Below are 25,715 nucleotides of genomic sequence, written 5' to 3'. Positions count from 1 at the left end.
TGCTGCATCTTCACTTATATTTACCTCCCTCCTACAGAATTTGAAGCAGCCCATAAAAGCACATACAGCGTGATGAAAGCTCTCCTGACTTATCCAGCTGGTCTTTGTCACTGGAAACAATTTACACCATTTCACACTAGACGAGGGGTTACTTTACACATGTCTTCTTTCTCCTGTTCCTAATGGACTACAGACTGTGAACTCCCAGGTCTCCGCACTGAGTTTCCTGAGAGCAGGACTGTTTCCCATCATTAAAGAAGTAACTGGAAGTGGACAAAAACCAAGTTTTCCTCCATCTTTTATCCTGCCTTTTATTTCCTTTTATCTCCTGCCTTCTTCCAGCACTGATTGCAAGGCTCCTATGTACAAATTCAACCCAGTTAACTGAAGGACTCTTCCTATTTCCTTCAAGACCATTAGCTCCAGGGAACCTAGGTGACTGAGACAAAGAGAACGACATAACTACTTTCAACTATCCAGGATCCAGGAGAATATCCAAGTCTTTTGGTTCTCTCCTCTGTCTCTGACTTCTGGCTAAATAGAACAAAAATAAACCAGTTACAAATCCACTTATTTTTCTTTTTACCTTGACTAAAGCTTTCTGGGGGAAGGTAAAAGTTGAAACTGTTGCTAAAGTCTAAGCATTCTGGAATAATCTGTAAGTTTCAGTCATCTGGGCTGACCGTGTTTTCCGCAGCCACATTCAAAACACACGACTATCTTAAGGTCTGTAAGGCTCTTTCCTTTAAGCAGAGCAAAATGCTTTCACATCTGTACTAATCTCTTGATAATTCATGTGTGCATTAAGCACAGCAAAAGAACTGGGGACTGTAGATATAAATAAACTTGAAGAGCTTTATATTAAAAAGACACTAACAGGTTGGCAGGTTCCTCAAAAAGTTAAATATAGAATTACCATACCATCCAGCAATTCCACTTCTAGGTATATATACAAAAGAATTGAAAAGAGGGTCTCAAAGTGATATCTGTATACCCATGTTCATAGCAGCACTATTCACAATAGCCAAGAGGTAGAAACAACCCAAGTGTTCACTGACAGATGAATGGATCAACAAAATGTGTTCTATACATACAATGGAGTCTCAAAAAGGGATGAAGTTCTGAAACATGTTATACCATGGATGAAACTTCAAAACATTATGCTACGTGAAATAAAACCAACACAAAAGGACAAATATTGTATGATTCCACTTATATGAGGTACCTAGAATAGGCAAATTCATAGGGACAGAAAGTAGAACAGAGGTTACCAGGGGCTTGGGGGAGAAGGGAATGGGGCATTATTATTTAATGGGCACAGAGTTTCTGCTTGGGGTGATGAAAATATTCTGGAAATGGACAGTGGTGATGGTTACACAACACTGTAAGTGTACTTAATGTCACAGAATCATAAACTTATAATGGTTAAATGGTAAATTTTATGTTATGTGTGTTTTACCACAATAAAAAAAAGGAGAAAAACACTAATAATACTATCTTCTCCAAATCCATTTAAATATTTACACACATTTTGACATAGTATAATCAATACGAAATGTATTACATGATATTCTGCTTTGTTCTACCCATTTCCAAGTATCAACAATCTACATATCTGTCATTTTTAAAGACTACATAATATTCCACCAAGTTGATACACAGTAGTTTGCTTAGCCCCTCCCATATTATTGGAGGTTTGAGAGGTTTCCCCCACCCCAATTTGAATATCATAAATGTTATTGCATGGATAACTTTTAGTCTCAGGTTTTATCTAATTCCTTACATATTTCTAGGTCATTTTCCTCAGCCATCATATAGTATGTGCTCATTTAAAACAAACTAAAGGGACTTCCCTGGTGGTGCAGTGGTTAAGAATCCTCCTGCCAACGCAGGGGACACGGGTTCGATCCCTGGTCCAGGAAGATCCCACATGCCACAGAGCAACTAAGCCCGTGCACCACAACTACTGAAGCCCACGCGCCTAGAGCCTGTGCTCTGCAACGAGAAGCCACGGCAATGAGAAGCCTGTGCACTGCAATGAAGAGTGGCCCCTGCTCGCCACAACAAAGCCCATGCACAATGAAGACCCAACACAGTCAATAAATAAATAAAAATAAATTTATTTAAAAAAATAAATAAATTTTAAAACATAAATAAATTAAAAAAATACAAATTAAAAATGACTTATAAAAGTAGTGGGGGGGGCTTCCCTGGTGGCGCAGTGGTTGAGAGTCCGCCTGCCGATGCAGGGTATGCAGGTTTGTGCCCCAGTCCAGGAGGATCCCACATGCCACGGAGCGGCTGGGTCCGTGAGCCATGGCCGCTGAGCCTGCGCGTCCGGAGCCTGTGCTCCGCAACGGGAGAGGCCACAACAGTGAGATGCCCGTGTACCGCGCAAAAAAAAAAAAAGTAGTGTGGGGAATTCCCTGGCAGTCCAGTGGTTAGGACTCCTCACTTTCACTATTGTGGGCCCAGTTTTGATCCCTGGTCAGGGAACTAAGATCCTGCAAGCCATGTGTTGCGGCCAAAAAAAAAGTGCTGTGAATTGTGGAAAATTCAAGAAATATGCAAACAAACAGAAAAAACTGCAAATCTCAAGACCCAGAGATAATCATGGATAATACTATGAGATATATATCCTCGGGGGCCTTGCCTTCTATGTACATGCATGTATGTGTGTGCGTGTGTGTGTATGCTTTAAAATGAAAAATGGGATTATACTGTACATATTATTTTGCAATGAGTTTTTACCTTATATCATAAACACCTTTCCAAATCAATATATACTGACCTACAACACACCCTTTTAAATGACCTTAACACTCTTTAAACTCTTCAAAGGCTTTCTTTCAAAGACAGTACTCATAGGCCTTGTGTTCTGGTCCCACTTACCTTTCCTTTACATGTCACTCCTCTTCAAGATCTCTATGTCCTGGACAAACTACACTATGCACCATTTCCCACCCATGTCTTGGGCCTGCCCTCCTCTGAGGTTTTGCACATGTGCTCAGGGCTGAAATGTGATCCATCCATCAGGGCCAGCCTAAACATCTCCACCTCCACGGAGCTTCCTGAGTCCCCTGGAAGGAATGTCTCAGGATTTTCTGATTTTCCCCAGTACTTTGTACTCTTCTAGTACTTCCCAGTCTCTATTGGATTACAAGTATTTGTAAATCCCAGCTAATAAACAACCTGTGGCCAAGGGCTGTCTAAGTTATCTTTGAACCCCACACAGCATCTAGAGCATAGGGTTGGAGATTGGCAGATGCCTAAGTATTCTCATAAAATCAAAAACCTGTTACTATCAGGGAGAGCCTGCTCTAATTACACCTGGATTCTAAGTTTGTGTGCCTTGCACATCCATGCTCACCCTGCTCCCTGTGAGTAAATCCCCCTGAGCTGCTTGCCCCCTTTCCTCTCTCTGAGGCTCAGGGAGGCCCAACCTCTTTCCTCCCCTCCCTGCACCTGTCACCCAGAAAGTTAGTGACAGGCACGCTGGGTTCAAGCCCCAACTGCATCCCCTACACCGGCATTTCAACCACTCGTTTTTCTATCGTGGGCTTAAGATCAAAAGGTGGCAATCTGGATACTTCTGGGAGATCCTGACCCATGCCAGCAGCCTGGCCAGACACCAAAATGCTGTCCTGTGGTTCTCCCAAACTGTCTCTAAGAGCCCACTGTTGAGGCAGGGGCCCTTGAAGGCAAGTTTACAAGATTACATGACAGAGAAGCAATGAGGCAGGTGGGAAGCAGATGAGCCAGAGACTGGCAGAGAGGCCAGAACACCATGATTCTAACAGCTCCTTCACTGCTGTCGGAAGAAAGAGGGCTGGGACTCCAGGGCTGAGAAAAAAGCACTGGGGAGAAAGATTTCTGGGGGCCACCTCTCTCAGCCCCTCAGCAGAAATTGCTGCAAAAACCTCCTTTAGAAATGTTTCCATCCTGAGGCCCTACGTATGCTCTTCTAAGTTTGTGTGCCTTGCACCCTAAGTATGTATAATACTTTCAAGTTTGTATAATACTTTCAAGTTTTGCCCCCTCCTCACAAAGTACTTGTGTGTGTACAGTCTTTTGTTCTCCTAAAGGGGCTCCAGAAAGACTGATAAGGAGACCAAGGTACAGAGAAGTCCAGTCTCAGATTGGACTTGGTCGCCCAGAAAGTCAGGAGGCAGTCCTACATCCAAATCCAAGCCTCCTTCTTCCTACATCAGTCCACAGGGCTCTTGGCCCTTTTGCATCAGGAACACCTCCAAGGGTGCAGGACACCTGCCTACATACCTGAAGGAAGAAATGCCTGGCAGCTTCTTCAGGGAAGGGAGTAAGGAAGGAGACCACATAGCAATTTTTTGTTTGGGGTGTTGGTTGGTTGGTGTTTTGGAGAAGCCTTTGAAGCCTAGTGGGAAGGATTCTAGTAAACCATATGCCCATTTTACATCTTCCCATGGATACCCTTCACAGCCCACCTCATTCGCGAGTTACAGGAGGAGTCCAATTTCAAGGGCAGTAATCAGAGATGACATTTTACTCCCCAGCACCCCCGGGGTTGGGGAGGACCCAGGATCCTGGAATTTGGTATAAGAATCCAACCACCCATTTTGATCAACTCTACATCCAAATCTGACCTAAGTTATTCATAAAGACTCTGAGCGCTTTGTCGGTTCTGACTTGCTCCTCCGTATACAAAAACAAAACAAAACAAAAACACGAATACAAAAAAAAGAAAAAGGGGAAGGAAGGGCGAATGGGGAGAAACCAAGTACCCCAATAGAGAACGAGCTGCCTCTGACCCAGCCCCCTCCTCTCTGCTAGGCCTGCAAGGATGTTGCTGCATCTAAGACAAACTGGAGGACTCGCCTCAGTTTCTTTTCCTTAAATGAGACCGCTGGGCCTCAGACTTATTTCTACAGTGACTACATCCTAGCACAGGGTGCCGGCCGCAAGGTGACGGAATTCCCTTCTGTCTCAAAGCGCTCAGCAAAGCCCCAGCTCCCCTCCCAAACCCCCACGTTCTTAGACCCTTTGAGGTGATGAAAGTGCATGTTTCCTTCACACCCAGAAACTAAGGGAGGGGGCACTTCAAAAAGATGAGATTTTGGGCTTCCCTGGTGGCGCAGTGGTTGAGAGTCCGCCTGCTGATGCAGGGGACACAGGTTCGTGCCCCGGTCCGGGAAGATCCCACGTGCTGCGGAGCGGCTGGGCCCGTGAGCCATGGCCGCTGAGCCTGCGCATCCGGAGCCTATGCTCCACAACGGGAGAGGCCACAACAGTGAGAGGCCCGCGTAACGCAAAAAAAAATAAAAATAAAAAAAAATAAAAAGATGAGATTTTGACAGGAAAACTAATCTACCACTTATTAAAAAAACCCCACCCCAAATGGTTTGGTGATGACCTGCTAATTTGGGCACCAGAACTGATTAAGGGCGAAACCAAGGTTCCCTCCAAACACAACACAAACTGAAGCCAAAGCCAGACATTGACATGTTCTGTGCCATTCTCGAAGGGGCCACAGGCTGGAGCAGTGTGGCCCCCGAATATCTGGGAGGGGCTCAGGTGTGAGGGATCTGGTTCTGACTGCAGCTCTGCCCTCACTGTGGCGTGACTGCAGCCCACACCTCATGCCCTCCCCCCTCACCAGGCCTGCTCTCCCATCGGGCAGGCAGGAGCACAGTCCCAGCCTCAGTTACCTCTCAGGGACGCTGTAAACAACGAAAGATGAGATGCAAAAAGGCTTTAAAGTCTTCATTAGATAGATCATGTCAAACCAATTACCAATTACCAATCAGTCAGCCCCTCCCCACACCACAATCTTTTAGGACTGAAGGTGTGGGTGGGGAAGGAAGAGGAGACATGCAGGGTGAGTTCCAGCCACCACTGTCCCCTGGGAAGGCCCACAGCTTCAGTCAGAGCCCTTTCCTTTCCTAGTGTTGGTCTAACCCAGCCAGGAGAGCACCCAGAGTGAATGATGCAGGCGAAAGAGAGCCGCTGGGCGGCGTGGGCATCAGCAGCGCTGTCAGCACCGAGACCTCCCTCAGTCGGGAACATCCTCTAAGAAATCTCACAAGTGAGTGCAGTTGAAATAGGGGCTCCTGGGCTTATCCCTCCCTCATGGGTGCACCCACCGGAAAGATCTGGGGATGGGGTTCTGCCCTGCAATTGTGTGATTATGGTTAAAGGAGAAGTGTTGAGAAGTCACAACGGTTGCTTGTGGTCGGAAGATGAACTGGTTTCATTTCTGGAAAGTACCCCTCTCAGATTTGGGAAACAGGACAATTGGCTGCCCTGTCTGAGAAGAGGCGCTCCTATCATGACAGGCCAAGACAAAGCAGCAAGTTGCGGGGCCCTGGCTGGGTGGCTGCGGGTGGGTGGGGTGTCCTGTTTACAGCGCTGTGGGGTATTATCGGCCCATCGCATGCAGCAGCCTCCACAGCCCAACCACCTGGCGAAGCTCCCTGGCACAGGGCCAGGCCATTTCACCATACAGCTGAGCAGTGGAGGATGCTTTGGTTCTTGGGCAACGGCAAATGGAAAACACAAAACAAAACAGCACACACCAGAGATAAGAAGCCTTAGGTACTATCTTCCGGAGCCACTTGGCCCTGTCTCCCAACTGCTACATTTGTATGGCTTTGGGGAGAGCAGGCTCTGAGTGGAGTGGACCAGCGGTCAAGTGTCTGCTGCACCTTGGGGGACAGTGAATAGGGCAGAAACACACAAACAGCTGACGAGGGGCCTGGCACACCACAGTAGACTGACTGATTCCTTCAGTAGCAGGTTCTGGGTGCCCACCACAAACCAGCCCTGTGATAGGCACTGCAGACACAGGAGGAGCAGGACAAGAAGCTGCTGACCAAGCTGAAGTGGGGCAGGCCGATACGAGCCCCAAGGGCCAGGCTGCCAGCTCAACCTCCGGGGGATTCCTCCAGCCACTGACTCTTCAGAAGGACCACCATTTGGTCTCTGCTGTTCCCTCATATTCCTGGCTGGAAATCAGCTCAGGCCTGACCACACCAGCAAACCCCCACTGCGGGAACCCGAAGGAGGAGGGCGACAGCTCTTAGGAGGGGTCAGGGAAAGGAGGAAGGCAGCAGACGACACAGGAAGTGAGGCATCTGTGGCTGCCCTTCTCAACTTGGCCAGAGATAGACTGTGGGGTGGAGGCTTAGCAGCTTACAAGGAGAGACCAGCCGCTGACCAGAGGGTCCTGGCTGGGAATCTAGGGGGGCTACTTCACTTACTTTACTATCTTGGGGGCAATGCAGTAGAGAGAAACCTGGGAAACCGGACAAGGCTACTCTCCACCCATCCTCCATTAGCTTGAGGCTGAGTGACCGCAAAATACCCAAGAAGGACTACAGAAGGCAGAAGAGAGACAGCCAACGAGATTTCACAGGTGGCAAAAACTCAGCAACTGGCAGGCTCAGCAAACAACTTACCAGGCACTTTCTCACGTCACTCGGCTTTGAGCCATTATTAGCACTAATCTTCTTGCCTTCCCTCTTTAAAATAACTCTCATTATAACAGAAGCTGTACAGAGACAGGAGGAAGTTAAAGGAAAATTTAAAAATGCAGATTAGCAAAAACTGAAAAATAAAAACGATGCATGCCACCACTCAGAAATCACCATTCTGCACATCCTTCCTGATCTCTTCCTGTGCACCTATGTGTGCATATGTATCTTTAATAAAATGAGATCTTATTACACGTTTTTCTAACAATATGCTTTTTTCAGCCACTGATCTTCACTTCAGGAGAAGCAGGCAGGGAAAGGGCCACCCAGGAGGCTGAGGCAGGGCAGACGGTTAGACACTGAGGGAGCAGGCCCTGTCCTGTCCCGTCTCCTAGCTGTGATGCAGCACTTTTGTTGGGGGTGGGGGAGGCGGGGGGGAATGATAACCTGGAGGGGAGCAAAGTAAAACAGGGATGCAGAATTTCTAAATATTCCCCAATACCAGATTTGCAGTAAGTAGGGGAAGTTCCTCCTCACAGCTTCACAGGGATTACTTTTCCATTTCAGTATGTGTGCTGGGATTAAACAGTGCAGGCAGTCTTCTGAGCTGCTTGCGGTCCTGCGCCGCTTAACTGCTTAACTCAGGGACATGTGGGTTTTGGAGGGAAGCTGTGGTCAAACCGAAATCCTCAATATGACTGTACAAGAGTTAGAAGCCCTCCTTGGAAAGCCCAAGGAGACCCCATCCATCCCAGCTGGGAAAATTAAACCTGGGGCTTTAAACACTTCTTTCAAACCCAAGCAATAGCTCATTTCAATCATAACAGGGAGAAGAAACTAAAGAAGTGAGATTAAAAAGAAGGAAGAAAAAAGGAGTAACAGCACATTTCCCTTACCAAGAAGACTTACCTAAAGAGAAAAAAAAAAGTGATATTTGTATACACATGAAAAACTTCTCAGCCAGGACCTTAATACTAACTCCATATTTAATACTAACTCCATATTTAATATTAACTCTGTATTTAATACTGTCTCCATATTTAAGTGTGTAGCTCAGGTGAAACCTTTTCTTGCTGTGTGTCTGACTCCCCAGGATGCAGACCACATCCATGGGCAGCTGGAGAGAAGGGTCAGGAGAAACCCATTTGGAGGGGTCACTATGGGGAAAAAATGAGGAACACCCTAACTCTTCTTATCAGCAAGGAGGGAAAGGGTGATCCCAAAGCGGACGTGTGTGTGCGTGCGCGCGTATGAAGAGTAGACAGCAGTTACTTAGACATTTGTTCAATTCTCAAGAAGCTGCAGTTCGAAAGAAAGGAAGTGGTGTGAACTTTTCACCTTTTATCTGAATTCTATGAAGAGGAGTTCTGAAGGATTTCAACATTCTTAAAACAGGACAAGATACTAGCAGTCACTGATTGGAGCACGCTTTCCTTTGGGATCTATTTGGCCTTTGTTAAGAACAGCATAAGTAGCCATAGCCTAGCCTTCTCCATCTAACAGCAATCCTCACCGCCTGGCTACCTGGGAGGGATGAATTTCTGGGTGGCTATAAACTCAGAGGACAGGCATAAACCCTTCAGTATCTTCACTTCAGACGACAATCTGATTCTTATCAAGTAGAGGAGAAATCATGATGTCCACTTAGCTCTTTAAAGATAAAAGAGGTGAAGGAAGAACCAGAGATTGGGGAGGCTCGTCTACAGTAAATCCTGTGAGAGGACAACTGTGATTGAAACCCTACTCTGATTTTTGTTCTGAATGTGTGCGCCCCACACACTCTCAGGGATTCTCTGGGTGGGAGCCCAGGAACACCCTCGTGTAGACAGGTGAACTGATTTCTCCAACGCCACAGAGCAACTTGAGACACAGGCCTTTCTTCCCCCACAGAAGACTTTCAAAGTGCATTTCCCCCCTTGTGTTTCATTGTCAGACTCAACTGTCATGACTGTCTGGCTGCCTTGGTTCAGGAACTTCCCCACGGACTGGAAGAGTTCTATTATTTTCCCTACTGGGAACCAGCACAATCAGACCTGGGTCTCGGGGACACTGTTTTACCCACTGGGCATGTAGGGCAAGTGGAGGAAGACAATTAAAAAGGAGGGATCCCTTTTCTAGTGAGGACAGTGGAAATCGAGTGAAAGAAAAAAAGGAAATAAGAATAGAATTATAGATCATGTTCAAATAGTCAAAATAATTTCTGCTTTGTGAACAAACCATGACTTATTTTTAGCTTCATCCAGCCTGCCTTCTCCCTGACCTCACGTAAACTGCCAGACAGCAACATATGTGTGAATACCTAGAGTTTGACAGAATTTGATGGCCTCATTTTGCTGCCTTCCCGCCAATGATTCGAAAAGCCCAAAGAAAATTTTTTTACTCCTCTTTAGAACTCACATCAATACTCATGTCCTTCAGTGTTAGTTTAGAACTGGCTTTATGCAGCTCCCAAAGTAACAGCTCAGTCAGGAGGAGTCAGCAATGGATGCCAGAACAACTGGGAGAAACACTGTGGGGAACAGAACACTTACATAATGTACCACATATAAGAGAATAATGTACTTTTACAAAGGGAAATCTGGTTGTCACCACCTCAAATGATCAAACTTAGCATTACTAGTGATGGACATTCTGACACTGTGTACCTCCTGAAGCAATGTATTATGAAGTACACAGCTTCACCCACGAAATGTTCATGCCCAAGATGTTTTACCTGAATCGAATTGGGCCCCAGACTTAACTTCCCACTTGCAGGAAATACAGGAGATGGAGGAACAAGTCAAGTGCCATTGAAAGGGAACAGTCACAAAACTCCAGAATGTGGGACAGCTAGAAGGCTGTCCACACTTTCAATAAGTCAGTAATCAAAAAACCTGAAAACAAAAAGACAGGGATGGGAGGGGAATTTTAAACAGATTTTTTTAAAGACATAACCAAATGAGAACCTTGACTGGACCCTGGATCAAAAATAAAAACAAAAAAGCCACAAAGAGGAAATCTGAAAATGAACTGGATATTAGATAATATGGAATTATAGTTTCCTTATGTGTAATAATGATACTATCATTATGTAGAAGAATGGTCTTATTCTCAGGAGATGCCCTTGAAGTAACGGGCAAAGTGTCAAGATATTCACAACTTGTTTTCAAACAGTTCACCAGAAAAAGTGCCTGTGGATGCACATATGTATATGTCGAGACACACATATACATAATACACACAGGAAGGGAAGAGAGATTAGACAATTGTGGCCGAAAGTTATCAATGAGTCTAAGGTGAAAGATAAATGGATGTGTACTGGGCTTACAACTTTTCTGCAGGTTTAAAACTTTCCAAGATAAAGCTGTGAGGGAAAAAAAAAAGAACTGGCTTAATTTGGAATTTGGGAAGACAGAATTAACTTTACTCCTTAGCAAGGATCTAAGCTGTTTAGCAGTTCAATCTTGGCAGGTTTTAGTCAAATTCAATTGGTTCACTGTTCTGGTCTTCTAATTTGGGGAAAGAGAAGGTGGGCAAGAAGAAATGAAACAGTCAATGAGGCTTACTAGGAGGCAAGGAATTGAAGGATGTAAATCAGTACAAGGTAGAATAAAGATACTAAGGGAAGGAGACTTTAAATTAAGAAGTGGCAAAAAAAAAAAAAAAAAAAAAGAAGTGGCATGTCGGGCTTCCCTGGTGGCACAGTGGTTAAGAATCTGCCTGCCAATGCAGGGGTCACGGGTTCGAGCCCTGGTCCAGAAAGATCCCACAAGCTGCGGAGCAACTAAGCCCGTGCGCCACAACTACTGAGCCTGTGCTCTAGAGCCCGTGAGCCACAACTACTGAGCCCACGCACCACAACTACTGAAGCCTGCGTGCCTAGAGCCCAGGCTCTGCAGCAACATAAGTCATTGCAATGAGATGCCCGCGCACTGCAATGAAGAGTAGCCCCCACTTGGCACAACTAGAGAAAGGCTGCACGCGGCAACTAAGACCCAATGCAGCCAAAAATATTAAAAGAAAAAAAAAAAGTGGTATGTCATCCCAGGAGAAAGACCCAGATTGTGCACAGAATTAAAGAGTTCCTATGATCCAGAAACACAGTTGGAGTTGGATATAACCTCAGATATGCCCCACCAAGTTACCCTGGGCATCCATTTGCTCATTCATTACAGGAACGTAGAAACCAGTGAGATCCCAGGGAAGATGGGTAAAAATAGCTAAAGCGAAGGTAGCTAGATCCCAAGAGGAAGATGAAGTGAATTAGAATTTATGTCTTCTTCTGCATGAGTGTAAAAAGGAAGGGCAGAAGAGACTTAATTAGAATAGGAGAGATTCCAGCTAGATAAAAGGAAGAACTTCCTGCTCATCAGAATGAATGAGGGAGATTGTAGAGTCTGCCCCTGAACAGCTCCAGGGAGAGATCATTACATGCCCCCAGAGGTCTCAATATTCACCCACCAGAAGGCAGAAGGTTGTACCTAGAGAGTTTGAGCCTCCTCTAGTTCTAGAATTCTCCAACTATTAAAGGGTAAATAAGAGATGGCTACTGACCGATTCAGCTAAATTGAAAGCCCCAGAGCCCATGCTGTTATCCGGAGCAAAATTAGTTAAGGGGGAAAAAAAGGCACCAAGTCAAAAGGAGATATGCCTTACCTAGGCTGATCAGACAGCTGTGTTGTGCGCTCCCAGACCATCTCTCAAACTTCCTCACCCAAGCAGGAGAGTATAAATAGTGCTCAATTTACCTGTGGCTCGCCACAGGCAGAAGGGCTGGTCACGTGGTAACTGCCGAGTAGACATCAGAGCTCAGAGGGCAGGTTTGCTCACTTGCTACACCTCAGTAGGTCTGTCAGGACCTCTGCTCTGGTACATTTTGCTCTGGGCTGGGGGGTGGGGAGGGGGGCTTAAAGGAGCAGTTACACAGTTATGTTCCTCAGGGCCATGAAGGTATAGTCACAGAACTTGCCTTGCCTTCAGGGTCTAAAATCTTATTAGGGTTAACTCTGCACAACCCTCAAAGCTTTGAAAACCTGCGTGGATCATTTTGTCCCACTTGCAAAATCTTCTCTGGTTATGTCCATCTCTTAACTTCTACTGCGTCCCCAGTTTCAAAAAGGAAATACCTGAGAGACCACTACATCCCACCTAGTGATTCCCTACCTGGCCCCTGGCATTCTGGAACTGATCCACCCTGACCCCAAATCCCAGGCAAATTCCCAGGCTGGGCCTGGTAGAAAAACCCCAGTGTGTGCTGGGCAACATTCCAGGGCAGCCCCTGCTCTAAAGCCCTGGTCTTGCTGGTTGCTCAGATCTCCTAAGGGAGGCTCAAAGGCCATATAGTGCCTCCAGGGTAAACCTTGTCTGAAACACAAATTAGATGGTCCCTCTAGAAAGAGCCTTGAAAGGTGTGACCTTGGGAAGATTTTTCCTACCCTCAATGTCTGCCTGAGACCAATGATAACTTCATAACAGAAGGATGCTTGTCAGGTCACCTCTCCACATGTGCTTCCAGGCACAAAGGAGGACATGGCAACACATACCACTGGATGGTGAGTTACACCATCTTCCCCTTTTACAATGGGCTTTGTATCTGCTCTTAAATCAAAAGCTGCTTAATAGTAATGACACCTTCTTTTATAAGTCAGGTAAAGAAAAGGCTTATCCTCCTGAAGCAAGAGGAGAATATGATCCAGGGAAACAGTCTGAGGTGTTAATTACCAAGACACCCCATCCATGCCTCTAAGAACTGGAAGGGAAAGCGCAGTGGTCCCAGTCCCCTCCAAACAGACAGCTCTGGCCATTTGCACGGCAGCTCTAGCACAGACCTCTACACTGCAGACAACCCAGTAAGACTTGGGGGCAGCCTTTTCTCATCCTCCTGCAACCTGTCCGGATTCTGGATGCCATCCACCGGGCGCTGATTTTGGAGTGGGACAGAGCCAAGAGAATACTGGAGACAGCCTATATAGCTTGATAACTGCTTAAGGACAAACAATCTAACTGTATAAACTGGTGTAATAATATAGTAAATGCTCATGGGTCTATTTCACAGAACTGGCTGGAATCCATGAAAAAATCCTTTGATGCTAACTTAACCACAGTCTCACATTCTAGGGCGGCTGCAGGGAGGCATTTTAGATAAAGGACACATAGTAAAGATTCTCCAAAAACTGTTTTTTCTATGTTAAGGAGTAGAGTCAGACTCATTCACTTACCCCAATTCTGGAAGCTGGTGGGAAATGTCAGTAAGCAAAAATGTCAGGAATAATTCTAGTGCCTTCAAGGAGCACAGATAGATGCAGAGCATGCGGTTTGGAGGGAGAGAATAGGGGCTGGGAACAAACAGTAGTGTCTGAACCTCTAACTCTGCTTAGCGGTGATTACCAGATCCACCCCTTCTGGGGCCCTGCGGTTAGTGGAAAGTTTTCATTGACAAAGAGTGAAGCCTTCCCTTTGTGTATGAAGTTGTAACTCTGCAGGCTCCTGTACATTCACAAGGCGGTGGGCACAACAGACCGACTGGTACACAGGCAAAAAAGCTGTCTGGCCTGGCCCATAACCTGACATTGCTTTCTAGACAAAACTCGACTCCTTTTCCCCTTGGATCTCTACCATAAAAATGCGAAGTAGTATTAGTCTATGGCTCTGGCACATGAGAGTCTTCCGATTTCATGTATTTTAAGAAAATGAAGAGAGTTGAGTGAAGAGCAGAGTGAGAGTTTTTCTCAGAATGAGGAAGCAGGCTTCCCTAGAAGGTACCTGGACATCCTGAACATGCTCAGTGTGGATCAGCAGCCTGCTGCAACCCTGCTAACCCCGCTGCTGGGTCAATGTGGGGCACGGACTGGGCTCAGATACACGGCCGCAGGTGCCCAATGGTTCTCAGAATCTGATGCCAACCTTGTCCAGCTCGAGCAGCAGGGACAAGCTGCAGTCTCCTACTATAACAGTCAATACCTGGGCCCAAATCCTGCCTCCGCCTCAGTGTGCTACATGAACTCAAGACGAGTCACTTAACTTCTCTGGGCTTCGGTTGTTCTTTCTGTTAAATGGGGAGAATAAGAGATGTTATAAGGATGATAGAAGAAACTTTAAAGAACTCCTGGTACAGTCAAATTAGTCTAGCATATATTCATTTTTTAAAACTTTTTATTTGGAAATAATTTCAAACATATAGATGTAAGAATAAGACCAGTACCCAGAACACACATATGCCCTCTACCCAGATTTGCCTATTCTTAAACATTTGACCCATTTGCTTTATCATTTGCTTTCTTTCACATGCACTTTTCCTCACATACACACTCATACACATGCTCTCCCCTACATTCACACCCAGCACCCACACATTCACACTCAAGACACACACACAGACGCTCACATCCAGATACATACACATACTGTCCTTTGTTGGGGTTTGTGTGGTGGTCTGTCTGTAAACGATCAGGAGGGACAGGAGGGGGGGGAGGTTCGAGGCGAAAAGAAAGTAAGGGGGCCGTGCTACTTGGTGATGGGTCCACAGCCGTGCTGCCCGCTCCCTGCCTCCAATGCAAACAGCAAGCCCTCGAGTGTTCTGATTTAGAGATGAACGAGTACACGGACAGGGACCAGGAAAAGTACTTGTTACATAAGGTAGTTGGTCACTCTTTTCCTCTGAACAAGAAAAACCACAAAAAACAACAATAAAAGCATTTAGATGAAGCATGGAAATAGCTTTATTATGTAGAATCATTTTTATAATATTTGTTATAATGGGGCTTTACATCATGCAGTTGGGAAATAACTGGGAAAGGAAGGTTCCACATAAGCATATGGTTATTAGAATATTCAAGAATTCTACACGAAATCTGGTTTTGTAAGAGAAATAAGGAGGTAAAAGCTGTCCACAACCCTCTCTATGAAGCAGGTCAGGCACTTCTCCATGACACCACGTCCCTAGTTGGAACTTTCTCCTGAGTTCAAGTCCCTTCTGGTCCCCTTAGTGGGCACACACTTGTCTCATAAAGGCACTATCACGTATCACAACGACTCCACTCCCAGTTAACCTAAAGCTAGGAGAGGGAGACATGCCCAGGCAGAGTATGGCAGGGGTGGGGGAGGTCTGGACCAGCCGTCCCCTACATGGAGGACTAAAGTGTCACCTATGACACAATGCCACCTGCACCTAGCCCCCCCCACCACAGAAATGCACCACCCACATTTACTCCTGAGTGCTTTTGGGGGGTTCCACATAGTCACACAGAAGAAAAACACCCTTTCCTGTAAGCTCCATCTTAAGAGTATCTCCCTGACATGGCCCCAAGCTCAGTAACCATGACCATGACCCCACCGAGGCAGGAAAACCCTGCCTCCTGGGCCCTAGCTGTCCCTGGTTAGCTTCTCATTCCACGTGGAAATTGCATATCTACAACCAGTTGGAAACACTCAAAAGCTGTCACCACATCACACATATAATGTAATAACCATCACCCTCCAATCAGCTGAACCAAGTGGATAGTTACTTATGGGGTGCTGAAGGAACAAACAGACTTCTCTGCAGCCCATTTTCCTCTCCAATTCTCTTCTGGTCAGTTAAACAAATGAAGTTTTGCTCCTGGAATACAGGTATATAAGCAGAAGGGAAATAGGCCGGCTGTGTGCTAGGCAGGCAGCAGAGGATGCCAGCCTGAGGAGAAATTCCCCACAGACTCTGCACACATATGTGGGAAGAGCCCTGGATCAGGAGCAAAAGGGCGTTATTAGTCACATGGTCTTGGGCAAGTCACTTCCTCTCGGGGCCTCAGTTTCCTTATCTGCAAAAACAAGCAAATGCCACCTGCACCTGCAGGACTGTGGCAAGGTTGAATGAGAAACGTTCCAGGGTACCGACTGCGAGCAACAAAGAGCTAAGCACGCAGAACGCGTTGTCAAAACTAACACTATCCACACTCTCAGCTTCCCTGAAAAATGCAGATGAATTTTGGGGCCTTCCAGGGTTGGGATCCACAGACTCTTCCTTTCCACAGAAGCAGCTGCTTTAGACTTCTCCTGTGAACACAAAACTCCCCAGGATTACGGTTCTAATGAGAAAGAGCCCAGGGGCTGCCTTCAGCATTAAGATGTGCACATACCACATGGATGGCCTCACGTGGGCCTCCTCTCCCCAACTTCGAAATCCAGACGACATGATATTGTGAAAGCTCTCTGGTTGCATCCCCTCTGTCATGCCAAATGCTATCCACTCCACCCTCAACTCCAATTTGTGTGTCATATCTGATGGGCATGAGTTACAAAGACAATCCCCAAATAGGGGCTGGGCGTCAGGTTCTCAGCCAGCTTGCAGGTGTAGGGCAGGGAGCGCATGTGTTATCAGCCGCAGCTCTCTCAAAGCCGTGTGGGCGATCAAACACGCATAGAGCACAGAAAACTCTTAAAGGGAAGGCAGTGTGGCAGGTTGGGGAGAGAAGGGGGGAGGAGGGAAGAGAAGCTGCCTTTCTTTCCTTGCAATCACATTTTCATTCTGTTCAAAGTTACCCACAACTGAGCAGGTTTATAAAACCATTTTGACTAAGCCACCAGGCCCGTGGTTGGCAGGGGAACACAGGCTCCATGGATGACAGTGTAGGTATCAGGGCCTGGGGAATGACAGTGAGCATCTCTTGCCAGCATTTCCCCCATTTGGTGGGGAAAAGAGAAGAGGAATCAGCAGTGCTTCATATAAAGGATGGTGCCTGGCTTGGGAAGGGGGGCTTCCTGCCTGATCATACCTCTAAAACCACCCTAAAGCCAATAGGCAATTCTGCACCCTGGTCTAGAAAAGCTGCTAATTCAGATTTTGTTTTCCTGCTTTCCTCTGCTATACATTATAGCACTACTAGGAATTTGGTGCAAATCTACCTGGAGTGAAAGAACATCCCGCATTCATCTGTCTCCTTGGCCTCTCACCCATATCCACATATAAGCCTAAAGCCAGGTCTTCTGGCTCTTTTACAAAATCACAACAAAATCCTAAACATTGGCTGTTTCCATGGATCAACCTGGTAACTAACGGCCCAAGCTCACCCTCTGGCTTTAAGTGTGCGGCGAACAGAACCTACAGGCCTAGCGAAGACATCCATGGAAATGCCACGTCTTCGCCACCAGCTGGGCTTCGAGCCCAATGACCAGGATGAATGGGAGACCAGTGATTTGAAGAGAGAACACTAACACTTCGGGCAGGGTGGGGGGGCCTTGTAAGTAGCTAAAGAGGGGTATTATAAAGGGGGCACAGAGTGTGGGGGCCAGAAGTGGAAAAAACCATTTCAAATGAGCCTGGGGAAGTGTGGTTCACTCTCCCCACCCCTGCTGCCTTTCCAGCAACTCCATCCAACAAGCATTTATTGAGCACAACAATCCCCATCTGCCCTGGCCCTCCCTCTGCAAAAACACTCAAATCTGTTCAAGCTGCAGGGTGAGTTCCATTGCACTTGAACTTGAAACATGAGGTGCCTACCTTTTAAAAAGGCAGGCACACAATTTCCAGCATGGGGCAGAAGGGACTAAAGAGATCTGAGAAAGTTAAAGTACACAGCTGACTAAACAAGGACACACCAGTGCCACTTTCAAAAGGGAAGGGAGAGAGTAAAAATTTAATTTAATGGTAGGGAGAATAATATACTGGCCAATTAAAAAAAAAAGCGTACTAGAGACATCTCAGTAATTCTCTAATTAACCCTAACTAACACTGAATATTCCTTCACTCTATACCTCCTCCAGCTTGAATTTATCTTTTATTCACTGGTGCACATGTTAGTAATTTGCTTTTAGAGTTGCATGTTTAATCCTACCTTTGCCTCTTGAGGAGGTTAGACCTCCATGCTCTCCTGCATGTTTTCATTTAGGATCAGATGATGAGGGATGCAAGCGGCAGAGCAGGTGGTAATCTAGACCTACGCTCATTAACAAAGCTTCCCCCGGAAAAGCCACCCACCATTTGCAAGATAGGGAGTACAGGGTCAGAGAAGAGGCACCCCAAACTTATCACTCTGCCTGCCAAATACTGCCCAACTCTAAGAAGCCATATTCAGGCAGGCTCTGAGAGAAAACTCCCTCACCCCTGAAGCCTGCCGCTTCAGGTCGACCAAAGCCCCCGGAGGAGTCTTCCCAGGCCTCCCCCAACCTCCCCCCTTTTAGAATGTGCAGGCAGAGCTGAGCCCAAGGCACTCGCCACCCCTGGTGTCAGCTGTCTGGGGCTCAAGAGCAGGGCAGGTTAAGTGTCTGCACACAGTCCAGACTTCAGTTCCAGGTTCCCCAGGGGCTGGAGTTGTAAGTTTTTCTATTATGAAATACTTTGATAGCATTCTTTTAAGTTCGTTGAAGCCACCCTTGATTGGCTGTGGTGCTCCCACACAGTAAAATTCGATTGAGGCGTACTCAGGGCCTAAGAATAAACATTTAAATGACTCCAAGCTGGGCATTCAGCTTTGTAGCGACCCTGAGGAAAAGTGTGGAGGAGAAAACAAAGTGCCAGGAAGAGTTTTCAAAACCAGGAGGTTCACTGAGGACCATGAGCTTGAATCCTGGGTGAGAGCAGCCAGCTGTGCAGAGCTTCCCACCAGACAGCTGTTCCCAAGAACAAGAGCCCCTTCACAAGCTCCACACAACTGGAGAGGAACTGGAAACAGATAATTTACAGCTTCAAATATAATCCAAAACGCTTTTCTCTCTGAGATCAGGATTTGTTTTGGACCCAACAATGTGACTAGATTTGGCTAATGTTTGGTTAATTCATAAACCAGCAAACCAAATAATGGAGCCCTCTGTGAAGACTCAACTCAGGCAGAGGTGGAAAGTTGACCAGATTCCCCACTCAACTTTGCTTTGCTTCCACTCTTCCCTGCTCCCTCTTCTATCCATCTCAGAGGGGGATAAAACTTACTAACTCACGAAGAGACAGTCCAGTCTCACTAAACTAACTTGCTGGTGGTCACCCACCTTCACTCTGAAACGGGAAGGAAACACAAGGTTTTCCCTTCCAGCCTTTTCAAAGGGCTCCAAGCTGCCTGTGGAATAAGAGTAAGCCCAGATAAGTCTAGTAAAGCATTTGAGCTACTGTCATATAGCATTTGATATATATGATAGTGTCAATAAGAACTCAAAAACCAGGCCTGCCCCCAGAATATGTCACACCCTAAAGTCTGAATCCTTTGGCACCAAGGCTCTATGTGAGAGCTGTAAGAATCCAGAGGATGATGCTCCATTAAGATTCCCTGGTGGCGCAGTGGTTAAGAATCCACCTGCCAATGCAAGGGACATGGGTTCGAGCCCTGGCCCGGGAAGATCCACATGCCATGGAGCAACTAAGCCCGTGTGCCACAACTACTGAGCCTGTGCTCTAGAGCTCATGAGCCACAACTACTGAGCCCGTGTGCCACAACTACTGAAGCCCGTATGCTTAGAGCCCATGCTCCACAACGAGAAGCCACCGCAATGAAAAGCCCACGCACTGCAACCAAGAGTAGCTCGCCACAACTAGAGAAAAGCCTGTGCGCAGCAACGAAGACCCAACACAGCCAAAACTAAAACAAATAAAATAAATAGATTAAAAAAAAAAAAAGAGCCAAGGAATAGTGTGGCCTTGGTGCCCATCACATCATTCATTATAAACTAGCAGAAAATGAAGGTAAAGTGTTCTCTGGCTATTAAAGCCCACCAACCACTTTGGCAACGCTCATATTGCCACCACAACTATGAAAATTTTGCAATCAATCCCGCCTCAAATTTTCTAGAGGACAATCTATATCTAGAACCAGAGAGAACAATGCCCTCTTACAGCCACACCCCACTGTTGTTCTCAGCCCTTCTCCATTTGACCTCAAATGGTTTAAAAAATCCTCGCTCTATGTGACCTGTGGAGAGCTTCCGTATGTATAATCCCTTACTGTCCAAAATACTGAAGAACACATGGACGCACTCTCCTTTGGGTACCAAAAAGATAAAGTAGTTAGGCACCTTAGCCCCCAGTTTCAAGATGCCATCATTGGTGATAACATTTAAGAGTCAGATATTTCAGCAGGGCATTTTGCTGACCATGTGCCTAGTGCTAGCAAAGCTGTCAAAAGCAAGCTAGCAGTGTCAGGCTGGGAAGTGCCTGGTGTTTGATGCCTCCCAAACAGAAGCTGCCTCAATCACAGGTTTTCAAAGCACAATTGTAGCTCTTAAAGGATTTTAACTGCAGCCCAAGCTTCATTATAGCAAGATGGCTCCGTGGCATAGAAAAATTACACTCTATTCTAATCTCCAGGCTGTTTCAAACCAAGGACCATGGTTTGATGAGGGCTTCGTCTCAGAGCTTCTAATAAGCAACCTCCTTTATGTGGTTCCATACCTCTCTAAACACCCATCCCCTAAGGACTAAGTTTACAAGAGCACTGCAAGGAAAGGAGTTTAATAATTACCAATAGCATTTAATAACAATGCTGCCTTACATTCATTGAGACAACCATCCTGGAGAACCTAATGGACATTTGAAATAAACCCTTCCTATGTCCCTGTGAGGAAGTCAGTACTTGAGGGCAGCCATGACTACCACCAGCTCTCAATGATCTGTTCAGAAAAATAAAAGGTAAGGAGAGAGAGAAAAAAAAAAAAAAAAAAAAAGGTAAGGAGAAAAATCCAAAACAGGAGATAAGCCTAAAGTAATTTCCAACTGATTTTGAAATATGTTCACTGCAGTTGTGGGTTGTTAGATTTGGAAGGAGGGTAAGAGGGGAGGAGATGCAAATTTGCCTAACAGTTAAGCTTTTATGTAAATCTAAACTAGTTTATATCTACTGAACACATGTCACCTGACAAGGGTGGGGGTGGGCAGCATGGATTCACATGTGCTGATCTTCTATAAAGATTGAGAACTGACTGGAAGCTGATGATCCCCCTTTCTTTTTCCCTAAAATATGAGTGGGGATACAGGCTTCTTAGTTTTCTTTACCCCTTAGGATTTTCTGCAGAGGTGTAACTACACACATTTGAAACTCATCTTTTTAATAGGAGTATTGGTCAGGAACATCATTGAAGACAACGAGTAGGCCAATTTTTTTCTGAAAAGTGTCATGTAGTAAATATTTTAGGTTTTGTGGGCTATTCCGTCTCTATCACAACTACTCAACTCTGTCACTGTGCACAACTACTCAAATTCTGTCAGTGTGCAGAAGCAGCCACAGTCAATACCTAAATGAAGGAGCAGGGCTCCATGTGTTCCAATAAACCTTTATTTACGAAAACAGGCAGAGGCTTGGATTTGGTCTGCAGGCCATAATGCCAAACCCCGGTTTAAGAAGAGTCTGGTGGGCAGAGGAGGCACTGGACTCCCCCAGCACCCAGCTGGCCAGCGGGGCTGGTCCACTAGAGAAGAACTTGCAAAGCTGTATTGAACATTAGCTTCTGGACATGGATATGGAGACACTGAACAGAATAGGTAAGACTGGAACCCAGAACAATTCACCTCCTAGCCCCGTTTTGTCCATCATCAGTGGTCCTGGAAGAATATAAAAGTCAGCAGCCTCCAAGTGACTAAAGACATAAACGAGAATTTAATTAAAGGGGAAATTGAAGTAAGAAATTTATCCTGGATTTCTGTTACCCACTAGTAGCTCTTAGCATCTTAGAGTTGACCTTCATTTTTCTCTCCACTCTCTTCTACCTTCCACACCCCTCGCCCAGGCTTGTAAAAATGAAGCCATTCCTCACTTTATGAAGACATCCCTTACAGATAAATGGCCACAGAAGGTAAATCCTGCTCTTTACATCATAACTCTTTTTTTTTAAAACAACATCTAATATACCTAGTCAAGAACACAACAGGGTGTGTGGTGGAGAGATAACTGCACAGCCCTGAGCACTACGTCACTTTGAGATGGGAAACAGAAAGTGACGACACTTAATTGTTCCTAAAACTCCGTCTCAGCTCACATGCTTTTTTAAACAGTTGGGTTTCACAGCCCTGTTTAGAAAGCTCATTTTAAAAGATGAGCGAATAAAAGTGCAAGGGGAGGCCCTGAAATTCTGAAACCTGCAGTACTGGTTTCAGACCAATATGGGTTTGCTCTTTGAAGCCTGAAAAGGCAATGGGCTCTGGCCAACAGTGCTCTCACCTTGGCTGGGTGGAGAGAATAACAACAATATAAGCAGCAGCAAACACTTCAGAGTACCTTCTACTTGCCAGGCACTGTTCTAAGCACTTTATAGTTACTGACTCATTTGATTCTTATGATGTAGATATTATTATTCACACTTTACAGATGAGAATATTGAGGCACAGAAGTTACTTAACTTCCTCCAAGCCACACAGCTAGTAAAAGGATTCGACACCCAGGTAACTGGCACGCAAAGCCATTCTCTTAAGGGTTTATGACTGCAAGGCTTTTACTTCTATCACATATATCCTATGGGCCCAAAGGAAACCACTTCTGCCACTTCTCAAGGCCGAGGAATGGAAACAATCTGAACACACATAAAGGTAAAAGTTAACATTCAGAAGACCTGATGTGCTCCCAAACCAAAGGCCAGGAACATCTCCTTAATGTCTGGCCACAAAGAACTCCACAGGCTCAGGCCACTCTTTCCTCCTCCTGTCTTTCCTCTCTCCTGCCTCACTGAGAACTATAGATAATCCCACTACAGACCAGGTAAGTGCCTTATTAGGGTCTCTGGGATACTAATAAGTGGAGAAACAATCCATCAGCCCAATCCATAAGCAAGAGATCACCCAATCTGCCTTAAATCACCCAACAAATTGTGCAGAGCTCTAGCTTCCTATGTTTTTACCAGTATCTTGGGTTCCCTGGCCCTAAAAAAGGAACAGGCCATGTGAAGAACCCAGGCATCCAAAGCTACACTCTTCTTTCCACAGTGTCCACCAGTGTTTGTCCTTTAAATATTAGTTCTATAGTAGACACAAAATAACTGCTGTTAAAATATGACCGCTAATAGATTTCCAACTAATACACAGGCAGGCTTTCTGTTGATTTCTACTAAAAGCAACTAAGGTTCAGGTGCTTGCTGTTCTACTAACTTCCCTGGACTCCAAGGAAGCTCAAACAAAACCAACAGGTTTGTAGTCTTCTGGTTTGCTTTACAGCAGTTCATGAAAGGCATGAGTTTATCTGGGCATTGCCCTGCTCTACAGATTCTAGGTATACTTTTACTAGTTGGTTACCATCTTGCTACCAGATTTGACCAAGTTTCTGCGTTCCAAGATGCAATGCTAACATTTACAATGAAGTCCAGACAGACTTGGATTTTCTACTTCAGAGACCCTCTTAATCCCATTCCTACCTAGGAAGGCACCGTAGCAGCTATACTTTCAGGAGGGGGTGTGCTGAAACTAAGTTTAGTAATCACAAAAAGCTCAAGAAACTCTGCTTTAGAGAATGTCATTAACCATCAGATGGCAGGGACCATGACTTTTGTACGTTTGGTAGACCCTGAGGCTTTGGAAGTGTGCAGTGATCTTTTCACATTTGGTGTGAATCAAATGCAAGTCTCACTTTCAACTTCTTGCCAACCTCCTCATGCAAGTAGGTTCCTTTTCCCATTCCTAACTGCCTGCATTTGCAGGGGATCCATTACAACTTTGAGTGTGAAAGCAAGATTAAGCTTGCTCTCCCCTAGTTTCCCCATATTGACCACATTATTAAGCTGCTATCAAGACATCTTTTTGGTGCTGTTCAGAAAGTGTGGGTATTTGCCACAATGTACTTGAATGTAGCCCTCACCCCACTGCCACGTTGACTGACATGCCCAGGACAAAACAGCCTTGATGGGGGGAGGAGGGAAAGGCAGGGGGCAAACTACTCAGGTTCTACACACACACACACACACACACACACACACACACACGCAATGGTTGGAAGCCATATTAAGCAGGTCAGTGATCTGGGAACATACAACTTCTGGGCCAACCAAAAGGAATGTAGGGAATAGGAGCGGAGCGTTTGTACGGTAGTAAAAGCCGTTAAACTAAGTTATTCCAACGGCTCAGAAGAAATCAGCTCCAGGAGGTGGCAGAAAGGGAAGCCCACGTGAAGTGGTGGGAAAAGGAACTCTAGAGCTGCAGAACGGGATGCTGGTGCCAAACTCAAGTTGGAGAACTAACACATAGCTCCACGGGGCTCTCCTCCATGCCCCTCCCCCTTCCCGTGCAGACATCCAGCGCCCACCGGCTCCTCGCTCCAGCTCAAACCCTACACAGGGCGCCCCCATCACGCGCAACTCACTCCTTCCTCACACCTCGCTGCCACCCCTGCATCTTCCACTCACCCCTACACGACACCTCTGCCCACTTTTCGGTTACGCCCCCAAAGCCAGCCTCCATCTGCCAGGTTCCTTCCCTCACCTCTCGGCCCCGACTCCTTGCACACTCTGTCCCGGCGGTGCACTCCGCGTTCACGACTCCTTGCTTTTGCTCCTTCCGTCCTCGCAGACTTTGCGCGACCCCCTTGCTCTTCCTTCGCCCCATCCACTTCCCCCTCACACTTCTCCCCATACCCCTCCCCCCAGTCACGCGCCCCCCTCCCCCAACGGCTCCCCTCACCCCCCCGCACCCACTCCAGGCCCGACTCACCTGCGCGGCCACCCCCGTCCCGGCGCTGGTGCGGCTGCTGCAGCTGGAAGGGGACGGTGGCCCTGAGCGGCTGCAGCCCAGCCCGGGGGGAGCCGGCGGGGGCTGGGGGAGAGCAGCCCCGCCGGAGCCCCCCTGCCCCTCCGCGAACCGGCCCCCAGGCACCTCCGCCTCTGCCGCCCACTGCGGCCCCCGCCATCGCCCGCCCGCCTGACTGCCGGCCTGCCTCGGCCCCACAGTGAGCCCCACACAGCCCCCCAACCCCCGCTGCTGCTGCTTATCTGCCCTAGGAGGTGGAGACCGGCCCCCCTCAGCCCAGAGCCCTCATTGGCCTACGGATCCCCAGACCCCTCCTCCCAACCAATCCTCGGCTTGATCTTCCCACACCAGAGGACGATTGGTCGATATGCCTAGCGATCCAACCTAAGACCCCACCTCCACCCCACCCCTGCCTGCTGTCCCACGTCCGAGGGTCCGCTGATTGGTCCGTCCGGAAGAGGGCTGGTTTTCCGGCGCCGCCAATGAGAAGACGCAGAAAAGGGGAGCGTTACACCCAGTCCCAGGTAGTATGCAAATACGATATCACGTGACGTCAGGCTAAGCGGGGGCGGGACCGGGTGTAAAATGGAATCAAGCCGTAGTGAAATCATTATGGGGGGCAGGGAGGAGTGTCAAACTTTCAGCAGTTGAGTCCTGGCAAGTATGGAGAA

General features: G+C 46.7%; 1 protein-coding gene across 5 annotated transcripts in view; it reads right to left on the bottom strand.

Moving 5' to 3' along the window:
* The window catches only part of FAM117A (family with sequence similarity 117 member A), a 42,978-nt gene extending 17,701 nt beyond the window's left edge, over positions 1–25,277 (bottom strand). For 2 of the 5 annotated variants that reach the window (XM_027094511.1, XM_027094513.1), the window contains exons 1-2: positions 25,009–25,219; positions 14,449–14,472 (exon numbers count right to left, since the gene is read on the bottom strand). In XM_027094511.1, the coding sequence (XP_026950312.1) occupies positions 14,449–14,472; positions 25,009–25,204 (220 nt within the window). In that variant the 5' untranslated portion in view covers positions 25,205–25,219. Of the gene's footprint in view, positions 1–14,448; positions 14,473–24,780; positions 24,904–25,008 lie in introns of those variants that run through there. The other 3 variants (XM_027094514.1, XM_027094512.1, XM_027094515.1) reach the window with 3 other exon arrangements.
* Positions 25,278–25,715: the final 438 nt, after the last annotated feature.

This window comes from Aethalodelphis obliquidens, unplaced genomic scaffold (genome assembly GCF_003676395.1).
Source record: "Aethalodelphis obliquidens isolate GAN/ISIS:26980383/991018 unplaced genomic scaffold, ASM367639v1 scaffold89, whole genome shotgun sequence".
Classification (NCBI taxonomy): domain Eukaryota; kingdom Metazoa; phylum Chordata; class Mammalia; order Artiodactyla; family Delphinidae; genus Aethalodelphis; species Aethalodelphis obliquidens.
The sequence above is the reverse complement of the archived record's forward strand: the minus strand, read 5'-3'. Positions and strand labels throughout refer to the sequence as shown.